The sequence below is a fragment of the Nyctereutes procyonoides genome, unplaced genomic scaffold (assembly GCF_905146905.1).
Source record: "Nyctereutes procyonoides isolate TBG_1078 unplaced genomic scaffold, NYPRO_anot_genome, whole genome shotgun sequence".
Lineage (NCBI taxonomy): Eukaryota > Metazoa > Chordata > Mammalia > Carnivora > Canidae > Nyctereutes > Nyctereutes procyonoides.
The window spans coordinates 6829430-6855370 of NW_026575030.1; the positions used below are offsets into that span (position 1 = coordinate 6829430).

Genomic DNA, 25941 nt, shown 5'->3' on the forward strand with positions numbered 1-25941 from the left:
TTTCTCTGCTTCTGTACAGGGGAGAGCAGCTATGAGAAATGTTCCCACTACTTCACCATATGGACTTGTATGTGGAATAAAAATACTTTTGAAGCGTTGATTTCTAGGCTCAAAATCATTCATATGTATGATTGATCACACACACACACACACACACACACACACACACGCCATTGAAACAGGGATGACTGCTAAGACACAACCACCTCCAAACTGCCATAGCGAATCTTGGCCTTCCTGAAAATACCAAATATGGCCCAAGTATATAGGGGTCCAAGGCCCTGGATGAGGGGGGATACCTAGACTAAGTCATGCTGGCCACAATCCATCTGACTTTGGAGAAGCGGTGGTTGCTAACTGATTAGGTTTTTCAATTTACGCAAGACAGCCCACTCCACCGTCGGCTCAGACTGGATATCTGAGGTATGTAGATATTCTTTAAGCTTATACTATAGAGGACCTACACTTTGGGGTTTATCAGGGAACAGAGGTCCACATTGCCTTTTCCAAAATCTTTGGGGCCAGATGGGGTTTGGAATTTAGAATTTTTAAGTATTTGAAAGACAATATGGCGCCTATTGCATAAATTAGGTTAACACCCCCAGCTCCGTTGGGGGGCAACAGTCTCTATTCAACCTGTGCAGTAAAATATACGTTTATACTGTGAGAAAAGACTAAAATATCTAGCTAGCCCTGAGTCAGATCAGATTTTGTCACTGAGTTAGAAACCACCTCAGTTTACCGAACTTTGTGTTTTTGCAATTGAGGCCTGTACAACCTCAAACCACCCACAGTCCCAGCTTTGCTCCATGTCAGCCCTGTTGAGGGATTCTGAAGGCAGGCAGGGATGAGTATGTGGTCCAACTATTCCTTTGTGGCTAGAGGCTGGGACACCACAAAGGTGCCGGGTCTGGCTCCCTACGACAGCCTTCTTGAAGTCATCTTTTGGAATTTTATTCTTTCATTGGAAGGTGCTTCAAGAAATGGTCTTATGATACATCATGCATTTCACATAAAAGATATAAGAGGAATCAGTCTCTTCTCTGTTGAGATTCATTTGCTGAAATATCTTCATGTCAGAATCCAATTTCACAAAGTTCCAGGTCTGTAGGATGGATATGGCTAACCATTTTATTTTATAATGTAGTCATGCATAATGGATAAAGTACGCTACTTTTCTCTCCTTTAACATGGCCTCCAGGTTTCCTCAGGCATGTCTGAAGGGAATTTGGATTCTGATCCTGATTGCTGTCCAGTGTGAGCATTTATGCCACATGTGGGTACCACCCCTAGAAGCCTGATCTTCTGGCCCCTGACCTGGTCCGTCCACATTAATGCTGGTTTGTACAGAGAAGTGTCTTTTAAACTTCAGGTCACAACCGATCATGAAATCACTTTGGTGGTTGTCTTAGCTATGTTTTTTTTTTTTTTAAATATTTTATTTGTTTGAGAGAGAAACAGAGCAGGGGTGGCTGGCAGGGAGGGGCAGAGGGAGAGGGGGAAGCAGGATCCCCAATGAGAAGGGAGCCCGATGTGGGGCTCAATCCCAGGACCCCAAAATCATGACCTGAGCCAAAGGCAGACAGTTAACCAACAGAGCCACCCAGGTGCCCCAGTCAGCTATGTTCTAACTGTACATAATTACTACAAAATCTGGGTGATATACAGATAGCAACAAACTTATTTCTTGCTATGTCTGGGAGTTGGCTGGGATCTCACTGATCCTGGCTGCACTCTTCTGGGTCCAGCTTTAAGCAGCAGTTTGTTTGGGCCTAGGTCTGTTCCATGCGTCCCTCGACTTCCTTGGGCCAGCATGGTATGATATTATCAAGATGGGTGTGCAAGTGGGCAAGCCCAACCACCCAAGCACACTTCTAAACCTTTGCTCATATCAAGTCTGCTAACAACCCACAAACCAAGCAAAAGCCCAAAGTAGTGGGATGGGGAAGAGGACTCCACCCACTCGGATGCCATGACAAAGGTGTTCATTCTGGGGGAGTGAAGAATGGCGACCAATAATTCAGAGCTGTATATGGGAAAAAGGTAGAACATTAAAAATCAGAGTGTGGTATAAAAAGGCTAAGTACTGTCTCATAAGACTTCTGTTTCCATTTAGATTATCAGTCATCTCTTATCTGAGCTCCCTGCTGTTGCCCTTGTCTCCCAGGTCTGTGGTCAGCACAGCTGCCAAGGCATCCCTGTTGAAATCCCCAAACCCTCCAATGGTTTCCCACACAGATACCCTTCACGTTCCTCAAAACTCACCTGCTGGGCCTGCTTCTACCTCAACAACTTTACACTCAGTATCCCCTCTGTGGCATTTCCCTCACTTCTCATCAGCTTATTTATATTTATTTAATGCTAAGAACACAGATATCCTGAAGAGACAAACAACAGACGGTTTTTTCTAGACTGGATTTTGATCATAAAAACACTAGCGATTCAAACTTCTGAAACAAAGCACACAAATCTAGAAAATACAAAACAATTTCTTACTGGAATTAAGCTGAAAGCATGTGAACCGTATCTTTAAAAGATAACAATATTAGAGATGCCTGGGTGGCTCAGTCGGTTAGGCAGTTAAGTGTCTGCCCTCAGCTCAGGTCATGATCCCAGGGTCCTGAGATTAAGCCCTGCATCAGGCTCCCTGCTCAGCAGGGAGTCTACTTCCCCTCTCCCTCTGCCTGCCACTCCCCCAACTCATGCTTTTTCTCTTTCTCAAATAAATCTTAAAAAAATATACCAGTATTAAAGTCATGCAGAGAAACTACCCATAGTTTTTAAACCGTAGAACCAATACCTGGTTTTCTACATGACGAAAATGAAAGCATGCAAAATATGCAGTTTGTAGAATTCAAAGAAAATCAGGGTGGTTAAGAGGTGAAAGAGGCTATTAGGGACAGGGGACATTTTGTAAGCCAGATGCTCTGGTGTCATCTACGGCAAGCCTGGATAGAATCAGTAGCCAGCAAACTACCCGGCGCTCTGGTGAAGTTTCCAGAATGAAAACCAAGGTAGTTCCCAGTAAAGAATGTAAAGGCAGCCCCTAACTATTCATTATAAAATTGCAGATCACTACCAAACCAGACACTCTCCATGCTTCTTCCTTAATCAGCAGGCTGGAGCAACATGTTTCATAGCTTACATTCCACCCTGCTTGTATGTCTTCCCTGCTGGAGTGTATTTAAGTTCTTTGTTCACTGCTGTATTCCCAGAGCCTGACCCAAAATAGAACCTCAAATATTTGTTGATTGAATGATTGAGTTGTCAAGTATTTGTTTTTCTCACAGAACAAGAAATACAGGGGTGAGTGGTCCCTGGATTGGTTCAAGAGGTTCGTCATGCCTTAAGGGAGCCAGGCTCTTCCCATGTTTTCAGTCAAGCTCAGGGTATCGGGATGTCTCTTCTCATGGTCTCAAAAGGTTAAGGCTGCTCCAGACACCTTGTCCTTCCCCAGCAACTTGTAAGAACAGAAAGCTCTCCTAATGCATCTTGTGCTGCCAGCAGGAAAGTCACTTTGGCTCAGGGGTACTGTCTCCATCTTTTGCACCTCAAAGCCAGAGGAACAGGGGTGGTGCTGTGACCCTCAAAAGAGAGGGGCAACCCTACGGGGTGTGGCCACTTCACAGTCCACTGTCCCCCCCCCCCCCGCCGCCTTACTGCCACCCAACACATGCACACAATCAGAGCAGAACCATCCTCACTGCTTCATCTCCATACAGCTGTTCTGTCAGAGGAGGATGGTCCCCTTTCCCCTTCCCTATTTCCCCCAAGACCCAAGAACAGGAGAGATTTAATTACTTTGGGGATAGGGCTTTAAATTCATAAGGAAAGCAGACTTACCAAACAAGAATCTTGTCATGTTTCTATTTTGTAGAAAATTAAATCAAATTAAAATTTAAAAACTTTATTATCTGAATAGATAATACATGTACATGGTATAAAATTCAAAAGGTACAAAAGATATACAGTGAAAAGTAATTCCCACCCCTCTTCCCAGAGGCAACCAAAGCTGTCAGGTTCCTGTGTATCTTCTCAGACAGTCTAGGCATATGCAGATATGCATGACAGATGAGCATGTCTACACCACATACACACACGTGTCCACCCACTGACACACATTTTTCTCCATCCCCTTCCCATTGTTAATAACAAACCCTACTATACCAAGAACCATGCACCTTAGGGATCATCCCATGGCAGTACATACAGTGTGACTCTGTTCTTTTAAGTTTAACATCCCATTGTATGGATTCACCAATAATTTATTGAACCATTGTCCTACGTTGGTGGTAGTTTCCATCTTTTTGCTATTCCAAATAATGCTGCAGTAAAAATCCTCATATATGGAAACAATTCCTAGAAGCAGCATTGCTGGCTCAGAAAGCTTGTGCATTTGTACTTTTCATTGATATTATCCAACTGTCCTCCATGGATTTGTACTGTTCATACTTCTGCCAACACCACATCCCAGTGCTGCTCCCTACTTCCTGGTTTCATTGGCTGAGTCATTTCAACCCGTCAAGTTACCCTTAGGTTCATGACACACTTTGAGCCAAAACATGATCTAATCTCTGACATCTGCGTGTTCCCTCTCTCTTTCCTTCTGTCTGGGGAGAAAAATCACACGTGGAAGGTGATTTCTTTGAAAGGCTTGAGACCCCTGACACCTCTGACATCCGAACCTTAGAGGTTAGAGTATAACAAACACACTGAGATTCTCAAGCTGCTGAATAAAACCGTCCACCGTATGCAAACACAGCATAAAGCAGACAAAAGTTTCAGTCTAAACTCTGCTAATCCAGAGATGCAAGTTGCAATTTAGAGAAGCTCTTTTATCCGACCAGAATTTGCTGGCCAATGACCCGAGCCAGACTCTGGGGGGACCGCAAGGTCCCTGCTTCCACTACACTTCCACTGGAGTGGGGTGGGCAGGCAACAGACTTCACAAAGGACTAAGCGATCAAACAGCAGCATGTGCCACCAAGGGAGACAACAGCGGAGAAGGCAGAGTGCGATCGAGGCCGCAGGCAGACACCGAGTGGGTCTGTAGCGGGTCAGGCTGCCTGGAAAGCCACTGCCCATGACCTCAAATGGACAGTGGTCCAGGAAGCAGCAAGGACAACAGCCATGGGCAGGTGTGAGCTCGGCGCATTTGAGGAACTGATGTAAGGCTGATGTGGAAAACTGACGTGGTATTCCCCACACTGTCAAATGAGCCATAGTCCAGTTACCAGATCCCCTCAACGCTTTCATACATTTATCATGAGAAGAGTGGGGACCCTGACAACATGATTTTTTACATAGTATTTTTCAGCCTGTCGCTATGTGCTATTAGAAGAAATGCTCTGGACTTGGGGAAAAGGATTGAGAGAAGGCCTGGGGGGCTCCAAGGATGCTTCCAATAAGGCACCCCACCTGACTAGTGCCCAGGCACACAGACAGACGATGGGCACCTCACCATGCTGGGGCTCTTCACTGGACTGCTGTGCAGTCAGATGTGCTTGTACCTTGAAGTCAACCCCGGACGCAAGTAAGCGCTTCCTTACTATTCTTCCTCAAAGCACGCTTCAAACCAACACTGCCCCTCAGCCTCAGCCGAAGTACCTGTTAAAGTTTATTGCTAGCATATCTACTTCCCATGTACACCAGTCACCTGTAGAGAGGGCAAGACAAGGCCACGTCCAGGTGACAGAAATCAAGGCGGCCCATGTTTACCAGCCACGCGTGCCTATGGTCCATAGTGCCTTTTCTGGCAGGTCTGCTTTGGTCACTACAGATGTGATCCATCGATATTCAACCAGAGATCACGGGGATGGTGCTTTGCCAGGTAGTAGAGGGCTGCCTGAGGACTGCCCCGTCCTCTGCTCCTGGTTTGGGAGGTCCCAAGGGCTACTACACTGCTTGCCAAGGAGTGCTTCCTCAGCCTGAGCAAGGCCTGCTGTCTGTACCAGCTCCCCGGCCTTCTGGTCCTGCTTCAGTAGACACTGGCAGGGCGTGGCTACCCACAGAATATGGGCAATGGACCGAACCCAGTGAAAATCATACACGAGACCCTAACAAGAACTCAGGCCCGACAAACCTGCAATCTGCCCTCTCTGTTCAAAAAGGAAACTCACTCCAACGTCTCATCTTGGCAGTGTTCTCTAACATTTGGCATCTCACTCTAGTACAATGAGCTGACCCCAGGGACCCATGAGACCGAATCCAGGGCAAGGACAAGAAGAAATACATCCAAATGTCTTCCTAGACACCTTGTGGTCCTCTAGTCTGTACTGCTCAGCAGCTCTGATTTTGGTTTAGATCAAGGCTGCCCCGGGTACTCCATGAGACGCGTGTAGGGAGGTGGTGCCCGATGCAGATGCTGGCAGAGAGTGCTAGGGTCCTGGGCGGCCGGCCCCGGGAAGGCTGCCATGTTAGCAAGCTCACGGCTCTGACAGAAGGGGGTGGCTAAAGGCTTCCCGGGGAAACCTCATTCCTCCGGAAGCACACATTTCATAAAAGTAACTTAGGCATTTTTTATTTTAATCCAGAAAAGTCTCTGCACTTAGCTCAATACCCAGCCATACTCTGGGCACACAAGATGTCCTGGGAGGCACTCTCCTGAGTGGCTTCTGAAATGAAGGGGGCCTTTGGGGCATCACTTCAGCCTGTAAGGCCTGACTATAAGGCACGCTTGCTGTCCTAATTACTCACAAAGGCACCATCCACGCTGGAGGTCATCTGTGGCAAACATGCAGTTCTCAAAACTGCCTCCGGCAGTCTAATTTAAGATGTGTCCAAGGAATAGGAATGAATTTGTTATCTGTATTAGGCTTTGTGGATTATAAGGGGAAAAGAGATCTTCTGATAACTCCTATACCAAAACCAAATCAAATGAAATACTTTGGAAACATAGCCCAATAGATGCCCTCACTTTTAAAAAGGGTTATTAAGTAGTTGCTTTGGATTAGTCACGGCATACTTTCCCTGATAGCAGAGAGGCGGGCTACAGAGCCCCAGAATATAACCCACTCCTCCTCCCTACCGCCTTTGGACAAATAGACAATTTCATAACCACTCAAAACGTTGCTAGGGAGTGGGGTCTAAGAGTTTCTCAACAAGAAAACATCGATGTTTCCCTGAACCTGGAAGATTCTGTAGTTACACTGCTGTCCCCTCCCTTGCCCTCAGAGTGCCACCTGCTTTCTAGCAAGCACTAGCTTCAACTTCACAGGCCCCTTTCAAAATCAGTCTGCAGATGACCGTGGCCATGGGAGCCGCTGAGGAAGATGTACCTGGCCCAGGAGGGGCATGCTGAGCACACGGGGAGCACCACTTCAACCTCTGCTGCTTCCTCTCAGCTCTGGGGGCAGCCATGCTCAGCAGACCGGCCTTGCTCCCGGGCACAGAAACCAATGGCTGTTGGTAATCTGGCATGAGATTTTTTTAGGTGTGCCCATGTCAGATTTACTTAATGCAGACATTAGAGAGTTAAAAGTGAGCATGATGTTCCCATGACTGTACCAAATGCCCTTATTTGCCTGACATGCATCAGCTTTTATTTTTCATGGTCAGAGGTTGCTGAGCAGTCTGTGTGTGAGGTTTACACAGAACGAAGCACAAACGTCACACTGGGGTTAACTGAACCTGGCTGTGTTGCCAGATCCTGGGCTGCCAGGGCGGGAGGGGCTCCATGTCTGGTTTGGACTGCTCATTTCCTGAGGCCTCCAGTCTGCCTTTCCTGCAGAGACAGGCCTGACCTCTCCTTTCCCAACAAGCATGCTGGTACTCTCCCCCTATGCGCTTTTCAGTTTCTAATTACAGTCGTACTTTATCCAAAGGGGCCTTCCCACCTATCTCTGTTTATTAAAATGCAACTCCCCGTTCATTTGCAATCCTACCTCCCCCACGAAGTATCCTGGGTTTCTGCACACCTCCCTGCTCTTCTTCCTCCAATGTCCTCTGGTTCCTGCTCATGGCCAGTTGCTCTGGCATTTACCACATACTGCCCTGGACCTCACTGACTGGTGTGTGTCTTGTGTCTGCACTTAGTCCATGACCTGTCTGGAATGTGGAGCACAAGGGTGTGCTCATAATGAGGAGGGATGCACAAGACCACCCACGTTTGGCTGGGACTCATGTGAGAAGGAGGGCATATTAAGGGGTCATTTGGGGAGGTGTCCTCAATATGAGGCCCCTGTTTTCAATTTTTGGTGAAAGAAACTCGAGTAGTGTGTAAGAATTAAATCAACGGCAGCCACTGAGCTTTCATGCTTGTTGCTGGCTGGCATCTCAAGGAGCCAGGAACAAAAGGCACCAAGGGTGAGTGAAGGGCCCATGTGACCAACACTCACATGGGCTGGTCATTCAGCTAAAAGCCTTTGTTTACTTAAAAAAAAATCTAACATCCATCTATCTATCTATCTATCTATCTATCTATCTATCTATCTATCTATCATCTATCTATCTCAGGCGACCAAGCTCTGAGGTCAAGTGGGCTGTTTCTGCTCCCCGGGCCACCTGCTGGATGCCTGAGATGCAGGGCCTGGGTTTAATACCTCTGTTTCCCTCAGTGCTTACTTCTCACTGGTTGCTCAATTAACATCTGCTGAACAAATGAATTCCTTTTTATTCAGAGAGTCCATACAAATACAGGTACCTTCATATGTGTGATGTTACTGGAGAAATAAAAGTTGAACTGATACAGAATAAAAACTGCTTGTGTTTCTTCACAGGAGAAGAGGTGTTATCCAAGCCATCATGTTTACACTGCCTGATTCCGTCAACAACAGAGAGATGAAATGGAAGCAGATGGGAGAAAGAAAATATCCAGGTGTTGAGATTATGACACTTGCGTCTCTACTGTAGTGTTCAGAACCATCTCTCTCCATCTTGGGGTTGCTATATGGAGTTAAAAAAAAAAATCAGTGACATACGCTGATGTCTAGGAATTTTCAGGAGGCCTTGGCTTTCACCTTGGACAGCAGCACCTCATTCTTGCGGCCCTCCTGGAAAGGAAGCAGAGAAAGTAAGCAGGGAGGTGGTGACATTAGGTCCCACCTGAGGCCCTTTCCCCATCCCAGGAGGGACAGTGACTGATGGACTAACCACCCCCCTCCTGCCCTGTCCATGCGGCCACTAGCACAATGGAACTTCTGGGACAGGTTCACCTGCCTTTCAGTGCTAAAGTCACCATAAATGACAGTTGGGTTCTGGACTATCAGACCAAGAACTGGATGAGGATTAGGCACTGTCATTCCAAAACACTTCATGAAGCCACTAAAATCCTCCAGGGGCCAGAAGCGGCAAGCCTCGGAGCCAGAAGCAGCAAGCAGACACTTAAGCCCTGATCTTGGACCACTATGATAAGGATGGAGAAGGTCCTTAAAGCTAGCAGCCAAAGGAGTGACAAAAGGCAGACCTAGTTCACACAGCAAGCAGAGCACATGGCAAAGTTCTTACTCTGACAACAGTCAAGATCAAGAATATCCTTAGCTTTAAGAAAGAAACAGGAGACTGGGTGAGGGATACATATCAAAAAAATGATCTGTATGTGGGACCCCTGGGTGGCTCAGTGGTTGAGTGTCTGCCTTTAGCTCAGGGCGTGATCCTAGAGACCCAGGATCGAGTCCCACATCGGGCACCCTGCACAGACCCTGCTTCTTCTCTCTCTGCCCGTGTCTCTGCCTCTCTCTCTCTCTGCCTCTCATAAACTCAAAATGGATGAAAGATCTAAATGTGAGACAAGATTCCATCAAAATCCTAGAGGAGAACACAGGCAACACCCTTTTTGAACTCGGCCACAGTAACTTCTTGCAAGATACATCCACGAAGGCAAAAGAAACAAAAGCAAAAATGAACTATTGGGACTTCATCAAGATAAGAAGCTTTTGCACAGCAAAGGATACAGTCAACAAAACTCAAAGACAACCTACAGAATGGGAGAAGATATTTGCAGATGACGTATCAGATAAAGGGCTAGTTTCCCAGATCTGTAAAGAACTTATTAAACTCAACAGCAAAGAAACAAACAATCCAATCATGAAATGGGCAAAAGACATGAAGAGAAATCTCACAGAGGAAGACATAGACATGGCCAACATGCACATGAGAAAATGCTCTGCATCACTTGCCATCAGGGAAATACAAATCAAAACCACAATGAGATACCACCTCACACCAGTGAGAATGGGGAACATTAACAAGGCAGGAAACCACAAATGTTGGAGAGGATGCGGAGAAAAGGGAACCCTCTTACACTGTTGGTGGGAATGTGAACTGGTGCAGCCACTCTGGAAAACTGTGTGGAGGTTCCTCAAAGAATTAAAAATAGACCTGCCCTACGACCCAGCAATTGCACTGTTAGGGATTTACCCCGAAGATTCAGATGCAATGAAACGCCGGGGCACCTGCACCCCGATGTTTCTAGCAGCCATGTCCACAATAGCCAAACTGTGGAAGGAGCCTCGGTGTCCATCGAAAGATGAATGGATAAAGGAGCTGTGGTTTATGTATACAATGGAATATTACTCAGCCATTAGAAATGACAAATACCCACCATTTGCTTCAACGTGGATGGAACTGGAGGGTATCATGCTGAGTGAAGTAAGTCAATCGGAGAAGGACAGTGTATGTTCTCATTCATTTGGGGAATATGAATAATAGTGAAGGGGAATATAAGGGAAGGGAGAAGAAATGTGTGGGAGATATCAGAAAGGGAGACAGAACATAAAGACTCCTGACTCTGGGAAACGAACTAGGGGTGGTGGAAGGGGAGGAGGGCGGGGGGTAGGAGTGAATGGGTGACGGGCACTGGGGGTTATTCTGTATGTTGGTAAATTGAACACCAATAAAAAATAAATTAAAAAATAAACAAATAAAATCAATCTTTAAACGAGCTAAAATAAGTAAGTAAATAAATAAATAAAATCTTTAAAGAAAACGAGCTGCATGCAATCCACTACTATAGGTGTTGAGGGAGATTATTAAGGGAGGTCGCTGGTCCCAGCCCCTGTGTGTGGAATCTGATGTCCGGTGGTACAAGGTCCCCTCTGCATCACTCTGTACCCACAAACATGTTCCAAAGCTTCTCATTATGCATCCTCCTTCCCTCTTGTTCTCACTGGTCTTGACATCTTAGGATACCTCCATCTGCTGGCAAACAATGTCCTCTCCTTCCTTGGGCCATGTCACCCGGAGCCCCGTTAAAACTAAGAGGTGAATGTGGTAGTGGGAAGGGCCTGGAGAGGCAAGCTGGAGGGGCCCAGACCAGAGAGGGAGGCCAGGCCTCCCGGAGCTATGCTTCCCTGGAGATTCCCTTAGTGTGGAAGAAACTCTTCCAGCCTTGAACCCTCTGCACCAAAGACCCCCAAAGTCAATGTTTCCATCTCCCTGGGCCTGCCTAAGTGCTCCTAGCTCTCTGGAGGCCTTTTGTTTTTTCTGGTAGTGTCATGGCTCATGGCTGCAGTGACCCTGTTTTTTCTAAGTGCCAGTTCACCTGTAGGTACTTATCCTTCTCCTCAGAGCCAGAGAATAGCTAGGCTCTGGGCTGGGGGTATGGTTGAATTATTGTCAGTAGTAAGGTACTCTGACACTTCTTGAGCACATGTTTCTGGAGGGGGAGGCAGTTAATTGTTCCTGGGGGAGCAGGAAAGGAAAGAAGTTGAATAACATTTGTTATACTAGTGAAGAAAGCTTTCCTTTTAAAAATGTGTTATTGAAAATAAAGTGAGTTATTAAGATTTGTTTAGGGAGATAACCTCCAGCCAAAAACAAAGTGTAGGTGGGGGTAAAGATGAAACAAGAACAGGAAGACAGTCATACTATTCTATTATTAACCTAACTTTCTCTACTTCTGTGGATTTTTTTTGAAAATTTCCATAATAAAAAAGATAAGACAAAATGATGAATAAATACATTTACTTGTCACCCACTTCAACTTTAATTTATATATATATGTGTATATTGGGAGGAGCTATGTATTTTAATTTAAATTCAGTTTGCCAACATATAACACCCAGTGTTTATCACATCATGCTCCCTCCTTAATGCCCATCACCCAGTCACCGTATCACCCCACCCCACTCCCATCTCCCCTTCCATAATCTGTTTGTTTCCTAGAGTCCGGAGTCTCTCATGATTTGTCTTCCTCTCTAATTTTTCTCCACTTAGTTTCCCCTCCTTCCCTTATCCACTTCAACTTTTAAATGTGGCAAAATCAACTTAGAAGCATCAAATTGCTGCTGTGGGACAGTCCCCAGCAGGGACAATTCTGTGTATCACACAAAGCTGAGATGATGCTTGGACTTCTCAGTAAAGGCATCCCAGGCTGTCACCTGGTATTAAGTTACCTGCAATCTACTGAAGACCTTTTAGGAAACCACAGAATGATACTGTCTCTCTGTTCAAAGCAAATACTGGAAAGGTCCTTTAGCATTTCTTTCTACAATGGAGGGGAAAAAAAACTCCTTGCTTCTGTTTTTTTCCTACTGAAGACCGTATGGGCCCCCCCATGTGCCAGACATGGTACTTCAGCCCCTCGACATTAGGTACTCAAACTCAGCTTCATGAAAATGTATGGTCTGCATTTGTCAGTGCTAGGTTAGATTTAAACCTTGCTTTGATGACCTTATGAGAGACTGTGGTTTAGAGACATCATTAATGAACATAATGTGGCAATTAAAGTGGTTTCCGAGTATGTGCTATTCCCTGGCAGACTTGCTAATAACAAACCTGCTGGGATGAGCAAGCCAATGGAAATTCAGAGATGGCTGGGTGTCTCTAACCAGTGTCTTGATACCAGGGGAGGCAAAGAGGCAGGATGAGCACCACTGTTGCTCAATGAACATGCAATAAACCAAACCCAATGAAGGAACTGCTAAGGTAGCCAGGGCCATGCTCTGGGCGATGATCCTGTGCTCTGCATGAAAAGTAACTGCTGCCAGCACAAGGGCCAGAGACCAGGATATACAGTGAGACTTCAGAACCCAGGAGGAGAAGACCAGGCAGGTTGGGGAGAGGCAAAGAAAGCAAGCAGAACAGAGAGGGTTCTGGAAGAAGATCCTGCCCTGGGATGAAAGTCTGCTTTTCCAAACTGATCTACGACACATGAGATCTTAACAGGTACTGCAAGCTGCAAAATAACAGAATTACTCTGGCTGAAGGAATGGGGTGGAAATTGGGGAGCAGCAAGCCTCCAATGCCACTTCCTCCTGAACCTGCAGTGGCCCCAAGAGGGGCCAAGTTACCTCAGAGGAGCTAATAGGAAAAGCTTAAGATATTGGAACACTGAAGGGCAGCCACTAATCTTAAATTTTTGCCAAGTGTTAAAAAAAAAAAGAGTAAATACTATCAATTTTAATGTCAAAAAAAAACAAAAAAAATGCCTTTTTTTTTTAAGGTGACTCTTTTAAATGACATATATTTAGTTGTCTGAAGAACCTTTATTTCCCTTTCCCCCTCTTGTTTTGGACTAAGGAAAACAGGCATGGGGAAGCACAGGAGCCGGTTAGGAGGGACCCACCCTTTTTCTCTGATGTGACCCTCTCTGCGCCCCAGGGAGGCAGGAACGCAGAAAGCTTGATGCTTAACACATCTGAAGGAACCTTTTCCTTTGGAGGTCATCTTAAGCCTTCAGCCCTGAGAGCGTGTAGAGTAAGAATAAGCTCTTCCATTTCACTTTTATTTGCTTTGAATTTGACAGCTTATACTTATCCTCCTCAACTTATCTGCTTTTTGTTTCTGCTGTCAAAAGGGCAGTGCTGGCATGTTCAAGCAACATTTAATTCTTCTCTGCTGGGCCTTTTCTCTTTCTGAGTTATTTGCATTAAAGGGAAAAAAGAGCTCTGCTGGGGAACAGTGGGTCCTGACTGATCCTTGCCAGCTCGCTCACTAGCCCTTCCAGAACTTCAGCTCCAACCCCTGCTAACCACAGGGGGCTCCCAGACCCCGAGCACCTCACCCCATCACTCTCCCACCTGCCTGGCCTTAGGGTCTCACTCCTGCTTTGCCCCTGACCAAGCCCTCACTCGAGAGAGACCTCCCCTAACCATACATCTCCTTGTGTGCCCCCGCCTCCGGCAAAAACTGAAATTAGTTTTTTTTTTTTTTTTATTACTTGTTTACTAGGGTTTGTGTTTCCTAGCTTGTTATCTGTCTCCCCAACCACAACACAAGCTACTTGACAGAGTTAGCAGGTCTGTTTAACAACCTGCTATATCCCCAGGGGCATGGTAGGAGCTGGAATAACACTGATGGAAAGTGTGAGAATTTTGAAATGTCTGTGGGCTGTGGCCCCTAAAAGTTAAATTAAAAAAAAGGGGGGGGGGAGGAGGAGAAGTAGGAAAGGAAAACAGAAAAGGAAAGAAGGGAAAAAAGTCTTTAAAAGTACACAGGAAAAAAAAAAAAGTACACAGGAATAGGGCGCCTCTATGGCTCAGTTAAGTGTCTGCCTTCAGTTCATGATCCCGGGATCCTGGGATGGAGCCCCACATGGGGCTCCCTGCTCAGTGGGAGTCAGCTTCTCCCTCCCCCCTTGCCCCTCCCCCCTGCTCATGCCATCTCTCTCAGATAAATATAACCTTAAAAAAACGTACACAGGAATAAAATTATTGGTATGAAGAGATCCTATTTTATTCTGTAGATCAAACACCAGGATACAACCTACACCTCTAGCTCCTCTATGCTCAGCAATCTCTACACTCACTGAGACCACATGGATTTGGCCTGGAAACGGGGAAGGAGTTCCTGAAAATGAAGTTGCCAAAATCCTAGTAAATGACAAAATGAAGTCTTCTTTCTGGAAAATCTCAAGAAGAGAGCACGTTTCTTTCCTGACCCATACAGAATAACTTTGCCCAAATGCAGAAAAGGCCAGGACAAACACAATTCAGTGAGTGTAGGGTGTCAGAGGAGTGAGATGCAGTGCTAGATGCTCTCATCCCTCACTGGCCCAGCAGATCTCAACAACAAGGAAACAGGTTTGGGGGGGGTTTGTTACTGCCCAAGTGCACAGCTGGTAAGTGGTAAAGGCAGGGTTCAGACCCAGCTCCTCATGCTCAGAGTTCATTCCTCCCACCGGCTTCTCAAGGCCCACCCCCCACCTCAGATGGAGGGAGGGAGAATTTCAGATCTGAATATGTAACGAATGTTATTTCCAGGTGGCCTTTGATGCTATTTCATTTGTGAGTTTACTAATGCTTACTAAATGCCAGGTGAATGAAAATAAAGACGTGATGTCTCTTAGAACCCTCAATTCGGGACTTGAGATGGGCCACTGAACCACGCAGTCCTGAACTACTGACATGCCACACTTTACGGTCAGATCACACTGCCAACCTGCTGTTTACCCACCTACAGACCAATGGAAAACCAGGGAATCACTTTGGTTTTGAAAGGCTCATCTTGGATGAACACAAATCCCCCCATAGCCTTATATGCCCAGCCCCATCTTCCTCTTTACCTCCTTGAACTCCTTCACAGTCTTAAAGTACAGCCTCTGTTTTTCTAACAGTTCCAAGTACTGGTCGTTCAACTGATCTCTTCTCATTTTGTTCTCTTGCTTCTTCTTTTCCATCTGTTGAAACATTTTGGGAAATGATGAGGAAAGGGGCATGTTGTGATCAAGGACTGCTGGCAACACCCAAAAGGCGACTATTACCAATATAATCATGGACTTCCTTCCAGTATTTCTCTTCTGTACATCATTTCTGAGACTGGCCTATTTATTTGCATGATATTACACAGAGGCTTCTCTAATTTACTCAGGAATTCTGCATTGCACACTAACTGTCCCACTTTTGTGTGTGTGTGTGTGTGTTTACCATTTCACAATCAACAGGCTGGTGGTTCTCAACCAGGGGCTATTTTGCCCCCAAAGGGCATGAGGCAATGTCTGGGGATGGATCAGATGGTCACCACTGTGAGGAGAGGGTGCTACAGGTACCTTCTAATAAGGGCCAGGGATGCTGCTAAACATTCTACAACATAGAGGACAGATCCCACATGATAAGGTGTCATCTGGTCCAAAAATGTTAATTGTGTTGAGATTAGAAAACTCCTATGTAAATAACTGAGTTCTCTTTCACTTAACAAGTATTTCTATGCTATTGTATACTTTGTACAGTCAAAACTTAAAAAAACTATACAATATTCCCAATCATACTGCTTACCCATCTTTCTAATGGTGGACAATTTAGGTTGTTTCCAGGATGGTGACCTCATAAATAAAGCTTGGATTTGGGTTAAAGAGACTTTCCTGAGGTACCTAACAGCTTAGTCTTTCAACAAATATTGTGTGGACACCCTGAGGACTAAATGTGATGGTGATGAGGCAATGTTACTGCTCCCATGGAGGGAGCATGCCAGAGGGGCTGATGCTAACCAAGCACTTCACACAACGAGCTCTGTGTGCAAACTTCTACTGGTGATTGCTTCTGTGAAGAGAATGACAGGGTTTGGTGATAGAGAGGAGGGTGGATGCATGACCTCTTCAGACCAGATGGTCAGGGAGGGCTCTCTGAGGAGGTGACATTCGGGCAGTGGTTTGTGCACTATCTCCAGAAGCACATGAAAGCATCACCCAGATGGTGAGGGCAGAAAGCTGTGGTGGCCAACAGGTGCCTGGCTTGCAGCACGTGCTCAAGAGCTGGATGAAATCGCTGGTCTTCTGATGCTTGCACGGTGCTTCTGAGTTACATGGCGGAAGGGATTGCCCAGTAAATACAGGTTAAAGTTCAACTGGCTGCACTGTATTCAAGTTGTCCCCCTCTCCAGGCCATGGGTTGATCACCTGGTGAACTGCACCCTGGTGCCCCCACACCCTATCCCAGCCTGGCTGAGGGGAAAGCCCACCCCATATGGACATTTGTCTGCCTGGTCTACTCCTGACTGTGCATCTAGCTCCTAAGTCACCTGGTGACCTAATCCTGAGACCCTCTGGCTCTCTTCTTTCCACAGGTCTGAACATGGACACCTGTCACATGTCTGTGCCCATGTCTGGAATCTGATAACCTGCCTGCCTCTCTGGGGACTCTGGCTAGGCCCATCCTACACTCAGCTCTGGCTTAGTGGTCTGCACTGCTCCTGTCTGGCAGGCTTCCTGATACTGTCCACATGACTAAGGTTCCTGCCACAATGCCCACTGCTGTTACTTCCTGTACGCCACTTCCCACAGCTGCTAGGAACATTTTGTGCTGCACTGGGTGGGATCTCACTGCTGAGTCCGTACCTCTTAAGTAGCAGAGCCTGGCTGATGGATCTCAGACCTTTCCTTCCTGCTCTGTCCTCCAGCAGAAAATCTGGCCATGACTGACTATGTCTTAGGGATATAAACAAGGTTCTTCAATAAATTTAATTTGAACATCTCCAGGACCCACCATGGAAGGTGGCAGAGCAACCCTGCAAAGAACTGAGCTTGAGGCCAGAAAGGCCTGGGTTCAAATCCTACTTCAGTCACTCACTGTGTATCCCTGGAAAGACTTTTAAAATCTTTTTGAATGACAAGTCGCCTATTTGCAAAATAAGGATAATATCACCTAGATTATAGGTTACAAGGTATATATGATATTAAATGTTAAGTGAATGACACATCACTTGGTTTATGGTAGCTACTCAATACTGTTTTATCTTCACACTGGACACCCTACAATGTACCTGGTAAGAAGTACTAAGAGTCCCCTTCACTCTCAGAATCAGGAGCTGATTCTTAGGTCTGAGTTTTATTTTCACACTGTTCTAGCAACCCCCTATACAGGCCCACCGTTCCCACTCCTTGTTTAATCCACTTCACACTCTAGGTCAGGAACCCCAGATTCTTTTGCTGAGCACTCGCCCATAGTATTCCAGAGCTCCAGAGACTTCATGTCTTCAGGATGAGGTCAAAATGCCTTCCAGTATGTGAGTCTCTCTTCACTCAGAAACCCTTCTATGCACCATAACACCTTTTCTATTGCTTGTACACACTGTCAGTCTATGATCTACTCTATGTACACCTTGCCACCGCCAGTTCTGGAGATGTGTGTGCTCTTTGAGGACACAGGCTCCCGTGCCACATATACTCTGAGCAGGAACCATCGTGGCATCCATGTAGGGAAGGCTGTGGTTTTTTAAAGATAGCAAAAGACATGCATTCAAATGAATATTGTTCTGCAAAGACAGACTTCTTACATTTGAAGTGCCAGCCAATATTCAAACCTGACCAGGACCCCTCTTTGAGAACTATCTTTGCAGTCAACTGAATGAATTTATTCACCCAGGAAATAGTTCTTGGAAGCCCACCACGAGTCAGGTGCCAGGTTCGCCCTAGCCATGCACACATGAATGAAGGGATTACGTCCACTTCCTTCCCTAGGAATGTATCTCCTGGTAACAGGAAGGGAAAGCCAAAGGAAAAAAAAACCCTCAATAAATTCCTAGTATTCTTTAGTATGGATAAGAGCAGCTCTACGGGGTGTTTGCATGGCTCAGTCAGTTAAGTGTTTGCATGGCTCTTGATTTTGGCTCAGGTCATGATCTTGGGGTTGTGAGGTTGAGCCCTGCATCGGGGTCCGTGCTGGGGCCTGGAGCCTGCGCGCCTCCCCTAGGAGGAACATAATGGCAGGATGGCAAGGTAGAAAGGTCCATCACACTGAGATCGGGGCTGTAAAGGCCTGCAGACTAGGTTCTCTGTCGTCATCCTCCTTCACTATACCCTTACCTAGACCATCAAGAAGGGCCTGTTCTGCCTTGGGCAGATGCACATGAGCAAGTAGGTCAGGTGCTGCCTTAGGACTGCTTTCATTTTGGGGGCTGAATAGTCTTGTCACTGGTGGTAATTTTTTTTTTTTTGCCCCACTGACATTTTATTGAAGTCATTAATGGAGAGATTAATATTTTCTACAAGGGAAGGGATAGAAACAGCTTTTGCCCTTAGTTCATCTCCTGTGAGATGAGATTATAGGCAGCTTGAATGTTTGCCTCTTGTGAGTGGGTTTTTATAATGACAAATCCTTCGTGTGTTTACACTCTGGTGTCACTCACTGTACCACTCTGCTCCAGCTCATGAGAGAAGCTGCCCTGAGTCCCCAGAAGGTTTTACTGCCAGGCCTGAGGACCACTCTGGTATGATCCATTTTTTAAAGGGATCAAACGTAAGAGATTTGGAAATATTAGTGAGGACTCATCTGATTATAACAGTAGAAAACCATGGCTACGTCTGGTTTCTAGAGTCTGAATCTTCTTTGCTACTGTGAAGACGGCCCAAGTGCAGAGTCACAAAGTGATGAAAACTCTATGCTGAATGATTCTCTGTAAAGCTATCTCTGGAACTCCCACAATGCTTATCGATTATTCTTTTCTCTTTTGACTTCTGAGGCATAATATCCTCTTACTTTGGAATTCACTTTGACAATTATTTGCACTTTTTATAGAGGATTCCTGAAAACTAAAATGTTCTCAAGATCCTAAGGAATGAATGGTAGAATTTCAGGAACCAAAGATCCAGTGAAGAAGAGATTGTGGGCAAGAGGGAAAGCCTGCTGGTGAAAGCTGGCTTCCTCATCTATATAACAGGGATAAACTACTCACTTAGAAAAGCTTCTAGGACCAGCACCATGCTTGGCCCACAGCAGGTGTTCAATCCATGGGGCTACTGTTAAAAGCTGCCTTTAAACCACCAGGCTGTGGATCTGGTGCTGGCCATTGCAGGGTCAGACGTATGCTGGGAACCCACACCATAGACACTGAAGATGTGTCTTCTGGACTGGGAACACATTACTAAGACAAGCAGAAGAAGTCTATCCTTCCCAAGGACTTCTCCAAAACCAGTATGAGGTCCTGGTTGCACTACAGAAAACAAGCCCTCTCACCTTCATTCTGCTCTGCTTAATTCCTTCTACGATCTGTTCCATCTGACGTAAAAACTGGTCCCGGGAAGTAGGGGAGGCCATGGCTCTGAAAGGAAAATACCGCAGAGTGAAAACCAGCATGGAGGATGCTGAAGAAGAGGGAGGCATCAAGGAGTCTGCCCTGTGCCCAGATGATGCTTTTTTGAGACATGGTGGACTCCTGGGGGCCCTTGGGTCCCAGGCAGTTAGGGATTCTAAATCCATGGGACACACGACAATTAGCTTCATTTCATAACTGAATACTATTTTTTTCTCCCATTTAAGTAATACATATTTTCTTAAAGCAAAACAAAATGTTATTAAAATCAACAAAAACACTTCTTGCTTTGATGATGACATGCACTGCCTAAGAAATGAATCCCATTTAGTTTTCAGAAATGTGAGGATTTGGAGACACTGCTGAAGACTGGTAGAAATATTCTGAGCTTTTCCTAAAACCAGGGTCAGGAAACCTGGTCCTGTTCCTAAAAGCAGCAGCTAAATGAGTGGATTTCCTGGTGTCTGAAAATTGTTCCTTTCACTTCCTGTTGTGCACTGGGAATCACACCAGAAGGATCAGAGCACTCAGATACAGGGATTGGGAATTATTCCAGAGGCTGATAGAGAGAAGAACTCATCACAAAACCACTCAAACACCGCAGCCTTTCTCAATTATCAGGAATGATGATGAAGGTACCATTTAGAGAAATGTCACAGGGTTATAAGTCACTAATTGAATCTGATTCTTATCAGTGAGTTATGGCTTTTTTGGTCTGCTTTGAATTAGAAACAAAGCCTAACATTTAGAGTTTGTAATCCATTCAGATCTTAGTCACTGATCACTTGCCGGGGAAGGTTTGTACAGACAGCAAGCCTTGGGGCTCCTGGAAGGTGAGTAGGCCACTGAGCATGCTTGAGGGCTGGTATGACCTGGGTACAACAGGGCCCTGCCATACAATTTTTGGAGAAAATGAATTCTTATATGAATAAAGTAAAAGATGCACATTGACTTAAATACAAAATCTATCATTAGATTTAAAAAATCTTTTTGAAAATTAGATTATTTCATTATCTAAATCATAAAGCATCTCTATGTGCTTAAGAACTAATGGTAGTAATCTAATCATAACAAGACAGAAGTAATATACAAAGAGTTTATAGTAGTGAGGCACAGTCAAATTACTTCAAAGTTAACTTTTCCCCCCAGATATTCCTTGGTGTTTCTCAAACTCAAACACCACCATTATTTTTGCAAGAACGCAGAGACCGTGTAAACCAAGACACATGTGTACTTGGCAGTAAGAGTGAGAGTGTAAAGACCACATATCTAGCACCGTCTCACTCCTTGTACTCCTTCCCTAACATGAAGGTGAGCCAAAAGCACAGTGCAGGGTACACCAAGGTACTGACGGGAAGGAGGACTGCTAGTACTTACTGTGAGAAGTTCTCATGAATTGAGTTCAGCAAGCTAATCTGAAGAAGAAAGGGGGAAAAAAAGGAAAAACTGTAAGCAAAAGGATGAAAGATCTCTGTGTGGCTCCAAACACTGCAAAGCTGTCTTGTCTCTGGACACTGCTTCTGAAAGCAGCACACCTTGTTTACAGAGATGAAAGAACGTGAGAAAAAGAGCAGCATGCTCTTAGCCCCACGGTTTTTCCCAGAGCATCGACCTTCTGACAACCCATGACCCCAGGAATGTAGGAAGAGGGCCCCTAGAAGGGCCAAAATTCCATATGAGAAGACACTCAGCTAACATTAGGGTCCTTTGGGCAGCTGCCACCAGTTCTTGTTTCCTCACCAAAAGTGTACTTTGTTTTCAGGGCTATCAGATTAGCGGAGGGCCAGTTGTGGGGGAGAGCGAGGACACCATGCCCATCCTTTTACTTCCTAATGTGGCCAGCCGTGGGGCGGCTCTGAGGACCTGCATGGGAATGCATCATTCAAGGCCCCACGGGGAGAACTCTCCCATGAAGAATGCCTTAGCCTGCACAGGTGGACCCTTCTCTGCCCCAGTGATATAGTTCAGGGAAGGGCTCTGAGTTCGGACTCTAAAAACCCAGATCTTCTTTCTGGCTGTGTCACGAACTCAGCTTGTCATTTACCCTACTTGGACCTCAGTCTGTAACATGGAAATGATATTCTTGTCCTTAGGACACCACAGGGATGCTTGAAAGCTAAAATAGCACTGGTGTAAATGCATTTGGAATAAAAGGCATAATTTATCCAAATGCAAAGTTCTATGTTAATATGGCTTGTAATCAAAAGCTCCTACCTCCCCCTGCATACTCCTAGTTTTTTTATTATTATTATTTTATTTTTTATTATTTTTATTTTTTTATTTTTTATTATTTTTATTTTTTTTAATAAATTAATTTTTATTGGTGTTCAATTTACCAACATACAGAATAACACCCAGTGCTCATCCCGTCAAGTGTCCCCCTCAGTGCCCATCACCCATTAAAATACTCCTAGTTTTTAAAAGAATGTGACAACTTTAAACACTACTGACGAAGGCAGGTGATGGGCTTTCTTGGAAGGGGCTGGCCTGTCCCTAAGTGAGGGTTGGCTGGCTTCCTCTCACTAGGTAGAAAGATCCCACAGCCACGGTGTTTGGCAGAGCTATGCCCCCGGGTCTGATGTAAATCCTACCAAATGTGCTCAACTCATATATTCAAATATTTATCAAATGCTTGTCATGTGCCCATCACTGTGTAAGACCTCAGGCATAGAGAAAAACAGAACTCAATGCCCCCCTCAAGAAGTGTCCTCTAGGAAGACACAGATTGATCTGGTTTGATGGACAATAGCCAATAACGGTGATGCTAATTACACATGCCTCTATTTGGGGGCAGGGGGAGGGCAGGTAAAAGACACACCTGCGGTACTGTTCTCATTAAGAGGATGATCAGTGCAGGCTGCAAAATGATGATGAAATGGAAACAAATTCTGTTGACCTTGACGTGGGGGGGTAGGCAGGAACTATAATATGTGCAGGGAGCAACCAGACACAATGACCTTCACCATCATTTCCCATTCTGTCTCCATCATATCATATAGAGCGAGTGTGATGCCCTCTTTACAGGTACAGAAAATATGGCCAGAATAAAACCCAAATCTGTCTGACTTGAAAGCACATGCTCTCTCTGTTCCAGTGTGCTGCTACTGTAAAGACCATATCGTTCCTTTATTTTTCTTTTTTTTCTCCTTAAAACATAGTTGCACACCCTGCTCCAATCATTTGTCGTCGAAGTGAGGGAGTCCTGAATCATGAGTGTATGTAACCTGAGTGTCAGAGTAACGCGGAGAGGGTGTGAGTACCCAGGGCAACCCCTTTCACTCCTGTTGGCTGAGGCTGATTAAATAGCTAGTTTCTCCATGTCAACTAGAATAAGCCTACCACCTCTATTTTACTTAGCTGGTTCTTTCCTTCCTTTAAAACTCAAACTAGGGGCACCTGGGTGGCTCAGTTGGTTAAATGTCTGCCTTCCACTCAGGTCATAATCCCGGGGTCCTGGGATCAAACCCCACATTATGCCCCTCTCCCTGTTCATGCTCTCTCTGTCAAAAAAATAATTTATCCAAATGTGAAAAATAATGCACTATTATTAAAAAAACAACAACAAACTCAAACTAAAATTTCACCACCCATGTCCTCTCCATGTGCACCTGTGTTGCTTTCTAGATGTCCTTCCTCACAGGCACCATGGAACAGCTGTCCATTATTAGTCCCATGTCAGCCCATGCAACTGTGCTACGGCAGCCCTGAGGTGTCTCTTACTCTAACTTTGTGACCCAGCACTGGGCACACAGCAGGCACTTCTTGCACTTACACCTGATTACATCCTAGACATTGTTTCTCTGAACTTCCTGGGATCAGTGGCCCTGGTATCTGCTCATCTGATTATTTTCTTCTTATACAGGTTCTTACCTCTTTTTCCAAATAAACCTTTTTATCATCCAGAGTATTATATAAAGTGAAGAACTGCTTGGTTTCTTTGTGCACTGCTGAAACTGTAAATGCAAAGACATCAACACACGAATAAGAAAATGGATCAGAACAATCTTAAGCTTCCACTGCCCCAGGAGGCCCACCCACAGGACTGGCCCCACTGACTGGCCCAGCCGGGATGAGAGATTAAAGGAATTTGTCAGCATGTGGGACAGGTGGGTTTCTCAGGTGAGACATCCTGGGGGTTGGGGGTGGGGAGGAGGTGGCAAGAATGAGGAAGCCACCATGTCGCTTCTTCCTACTTGTCTTCCTTCCTCCTCACTCCCCTCATGAATAGGAGCCACAGCCTATTCCCTTTTGTAATCCCTATGCTTTGCACATGCCTAGACAGCAGGCCCTCCAAAATATCTACTGGATGAATAACATGCCCAACCTAGGGCGGAATAAGTGCCTAATAAGTGAGAATTTTCTCCCCATTTCTGTGCATATGACTAAGGGAGAACGTCTTATTTACCAGGCACCCAACATCCTTTCCTATAAAATTCTTCTATAAAATTATTCTCCATCTACCTCTTCTTCTTCACTTTTCCTTATAGAATGACTTAGGGGGAAAGCACCCCATTCACAGACTGGGACTGGACCATATTCACCAGAGGACATTGTCAATGGGGGGCAGCCACCTTGTCTTTCTGCTATGTGGCTGGGTGCCTGAGTGGCCCCCACTTGGCTCTGAGCCTATATGTCTCCCTCATGGCTCTGAATTCTCTTAACATACGGAGGCAGGTAAAAATCCCAAGACCTGGATTCACAATCAGGCTTTGGGCCTAAACTGAGCCCTCCATTTTAGCTGTAGCCAAAGATCCTGATGTCTAATGGTCAAAAGGCACTGTCCAGACAACAGGGGGAATCTGCTTTCCCAGTGGCTCTTGCTCCCTGAACACAGGTTCCCTCTGGAGCAGCAGGAGTTGGGGAGGAGAGAAGCAGAACAGGCTGTGGGCATTGTAGTTTCCTTGGGCAACTACCACTAACATTTAAACCTCTTTAAGCTAATCAGCCAACTTTTAATTTTACTACCTAGTGATACTGTGTCTCCCCCTAGCAGTGCAGCTCAAAGACGGGTGGGGGCTGACAGTACTGCTGTACACATCTGGTAACAGAAATTAATAACCTGATTCAGGTATTTTGAGACAATAGTTTAAAATGCTTCCCATATCAAAATGTCTGATTTGTATAAAAATCACTACATGAACTACTCAATATAAAATATTAGCTTTAGAACAGTGGATTTCAAGCCTGGCTGAAACACAGAATAGCCTGGGAATTTTTAAAATCTCACGACCAATTAAATGAGATTTTTTTCTGGAGGTGGGGTTGGGTGATTACAATATATAGCCAAGGTTGAAAATCACTGCCATCAATCAATATTTAGTTTTGCTACTCAGGAATGTGCCTGTCACCCTTCCTCTATCCAGATCAAGGACTGGGTGGGGGCTGAAAATATCTGCCAACAATAATAATGAAAATGATATAGATATTTTGGTGTAACTTAAGATTTCTTTGGTGTAAAAATGTCCTGTCAAAAGGACTTAAACATGTGTCAAATTTACTGTGAAATATACAGATGCAAAACATCATTATTGTTAAAAGCTGGAAAGTAGCAGGAATACAGAATTAAGGGGAAAAATTTAAGTAAAGGCAGAAATTATTTTCTTATGGGAAGCTGCCACAGTTGATACCTGCCCCTCACCATCTGAGTCAAGCTCCAGGCTGTATAAAACATCAGGATGGGAGTAGGTGTGAAAGGAAGCATGGCTCCAACCAGAGTAAGGATACTGCTCTGGCTTGAGCCAGGAAGGATGTTGGAGAGGCCAAGAGCCCAAGGCAAAATCTAAGGGGGATTTTGGAAGAACTGATGGAGTCTGACACGTGGAATTGTAGGACAGTGGCATTATGGACCTGGGGACCAGCTCATAGGCCAAAATGCAGACGTCATCACGAGAGGGGTGAGCGCTGGGGAAGTGCCAGGGAAGCTGGCCTGCCTGATGCAAGACTCTGATCAGTGTCATTAGAATTCTGAAGATCATCCACAAGTTATGGAGAGCTACCAAACATTAAAGCTTTTAAAGCAAGAGTGTAAAATGATCAAAC

The 25941-nt window shown here is 45.3% G+C and overlaps 1 protein-coding gene across 2 annotated transcripts in view; it reads right to left on the reverse strand.

The window, feature by feature from the left end:
• Positions 1-3891: 3891 nt before the first annotated feature.
• The window catches only part of CCDC93 (coiled-coil domain containing 93), a 95926-nt gene continuing 73876 nt past the window's right edge, over positions 3892-25941 (reverse strand). For both annotated transcript variants that reach the window (XM_055316173.1, XM_055316174.1), the window contains 5 exons: positions 23773-23855; positions 21280-21317; positions 19827-19911; positions 15443-15556; positions 3892-8990 (listed from right to left, as the gene is read on the reverse strand). In XM_055316173.1, coding sequence (XP_055172148.1) covers positions 8937-8990; positions 15443-15556; positions 19827-19911; positions 21280-21317; positions 23773-23855 — 374 coding nt within the window. In that variant the 3' untranslated portion in view covers positions 3892-8936. The remainder of the gene's footprint in view (positions 8991-15442; positions 15557-19826; positions 19912-21279; positions 21318-23772; positions 23856-25941) is intronic.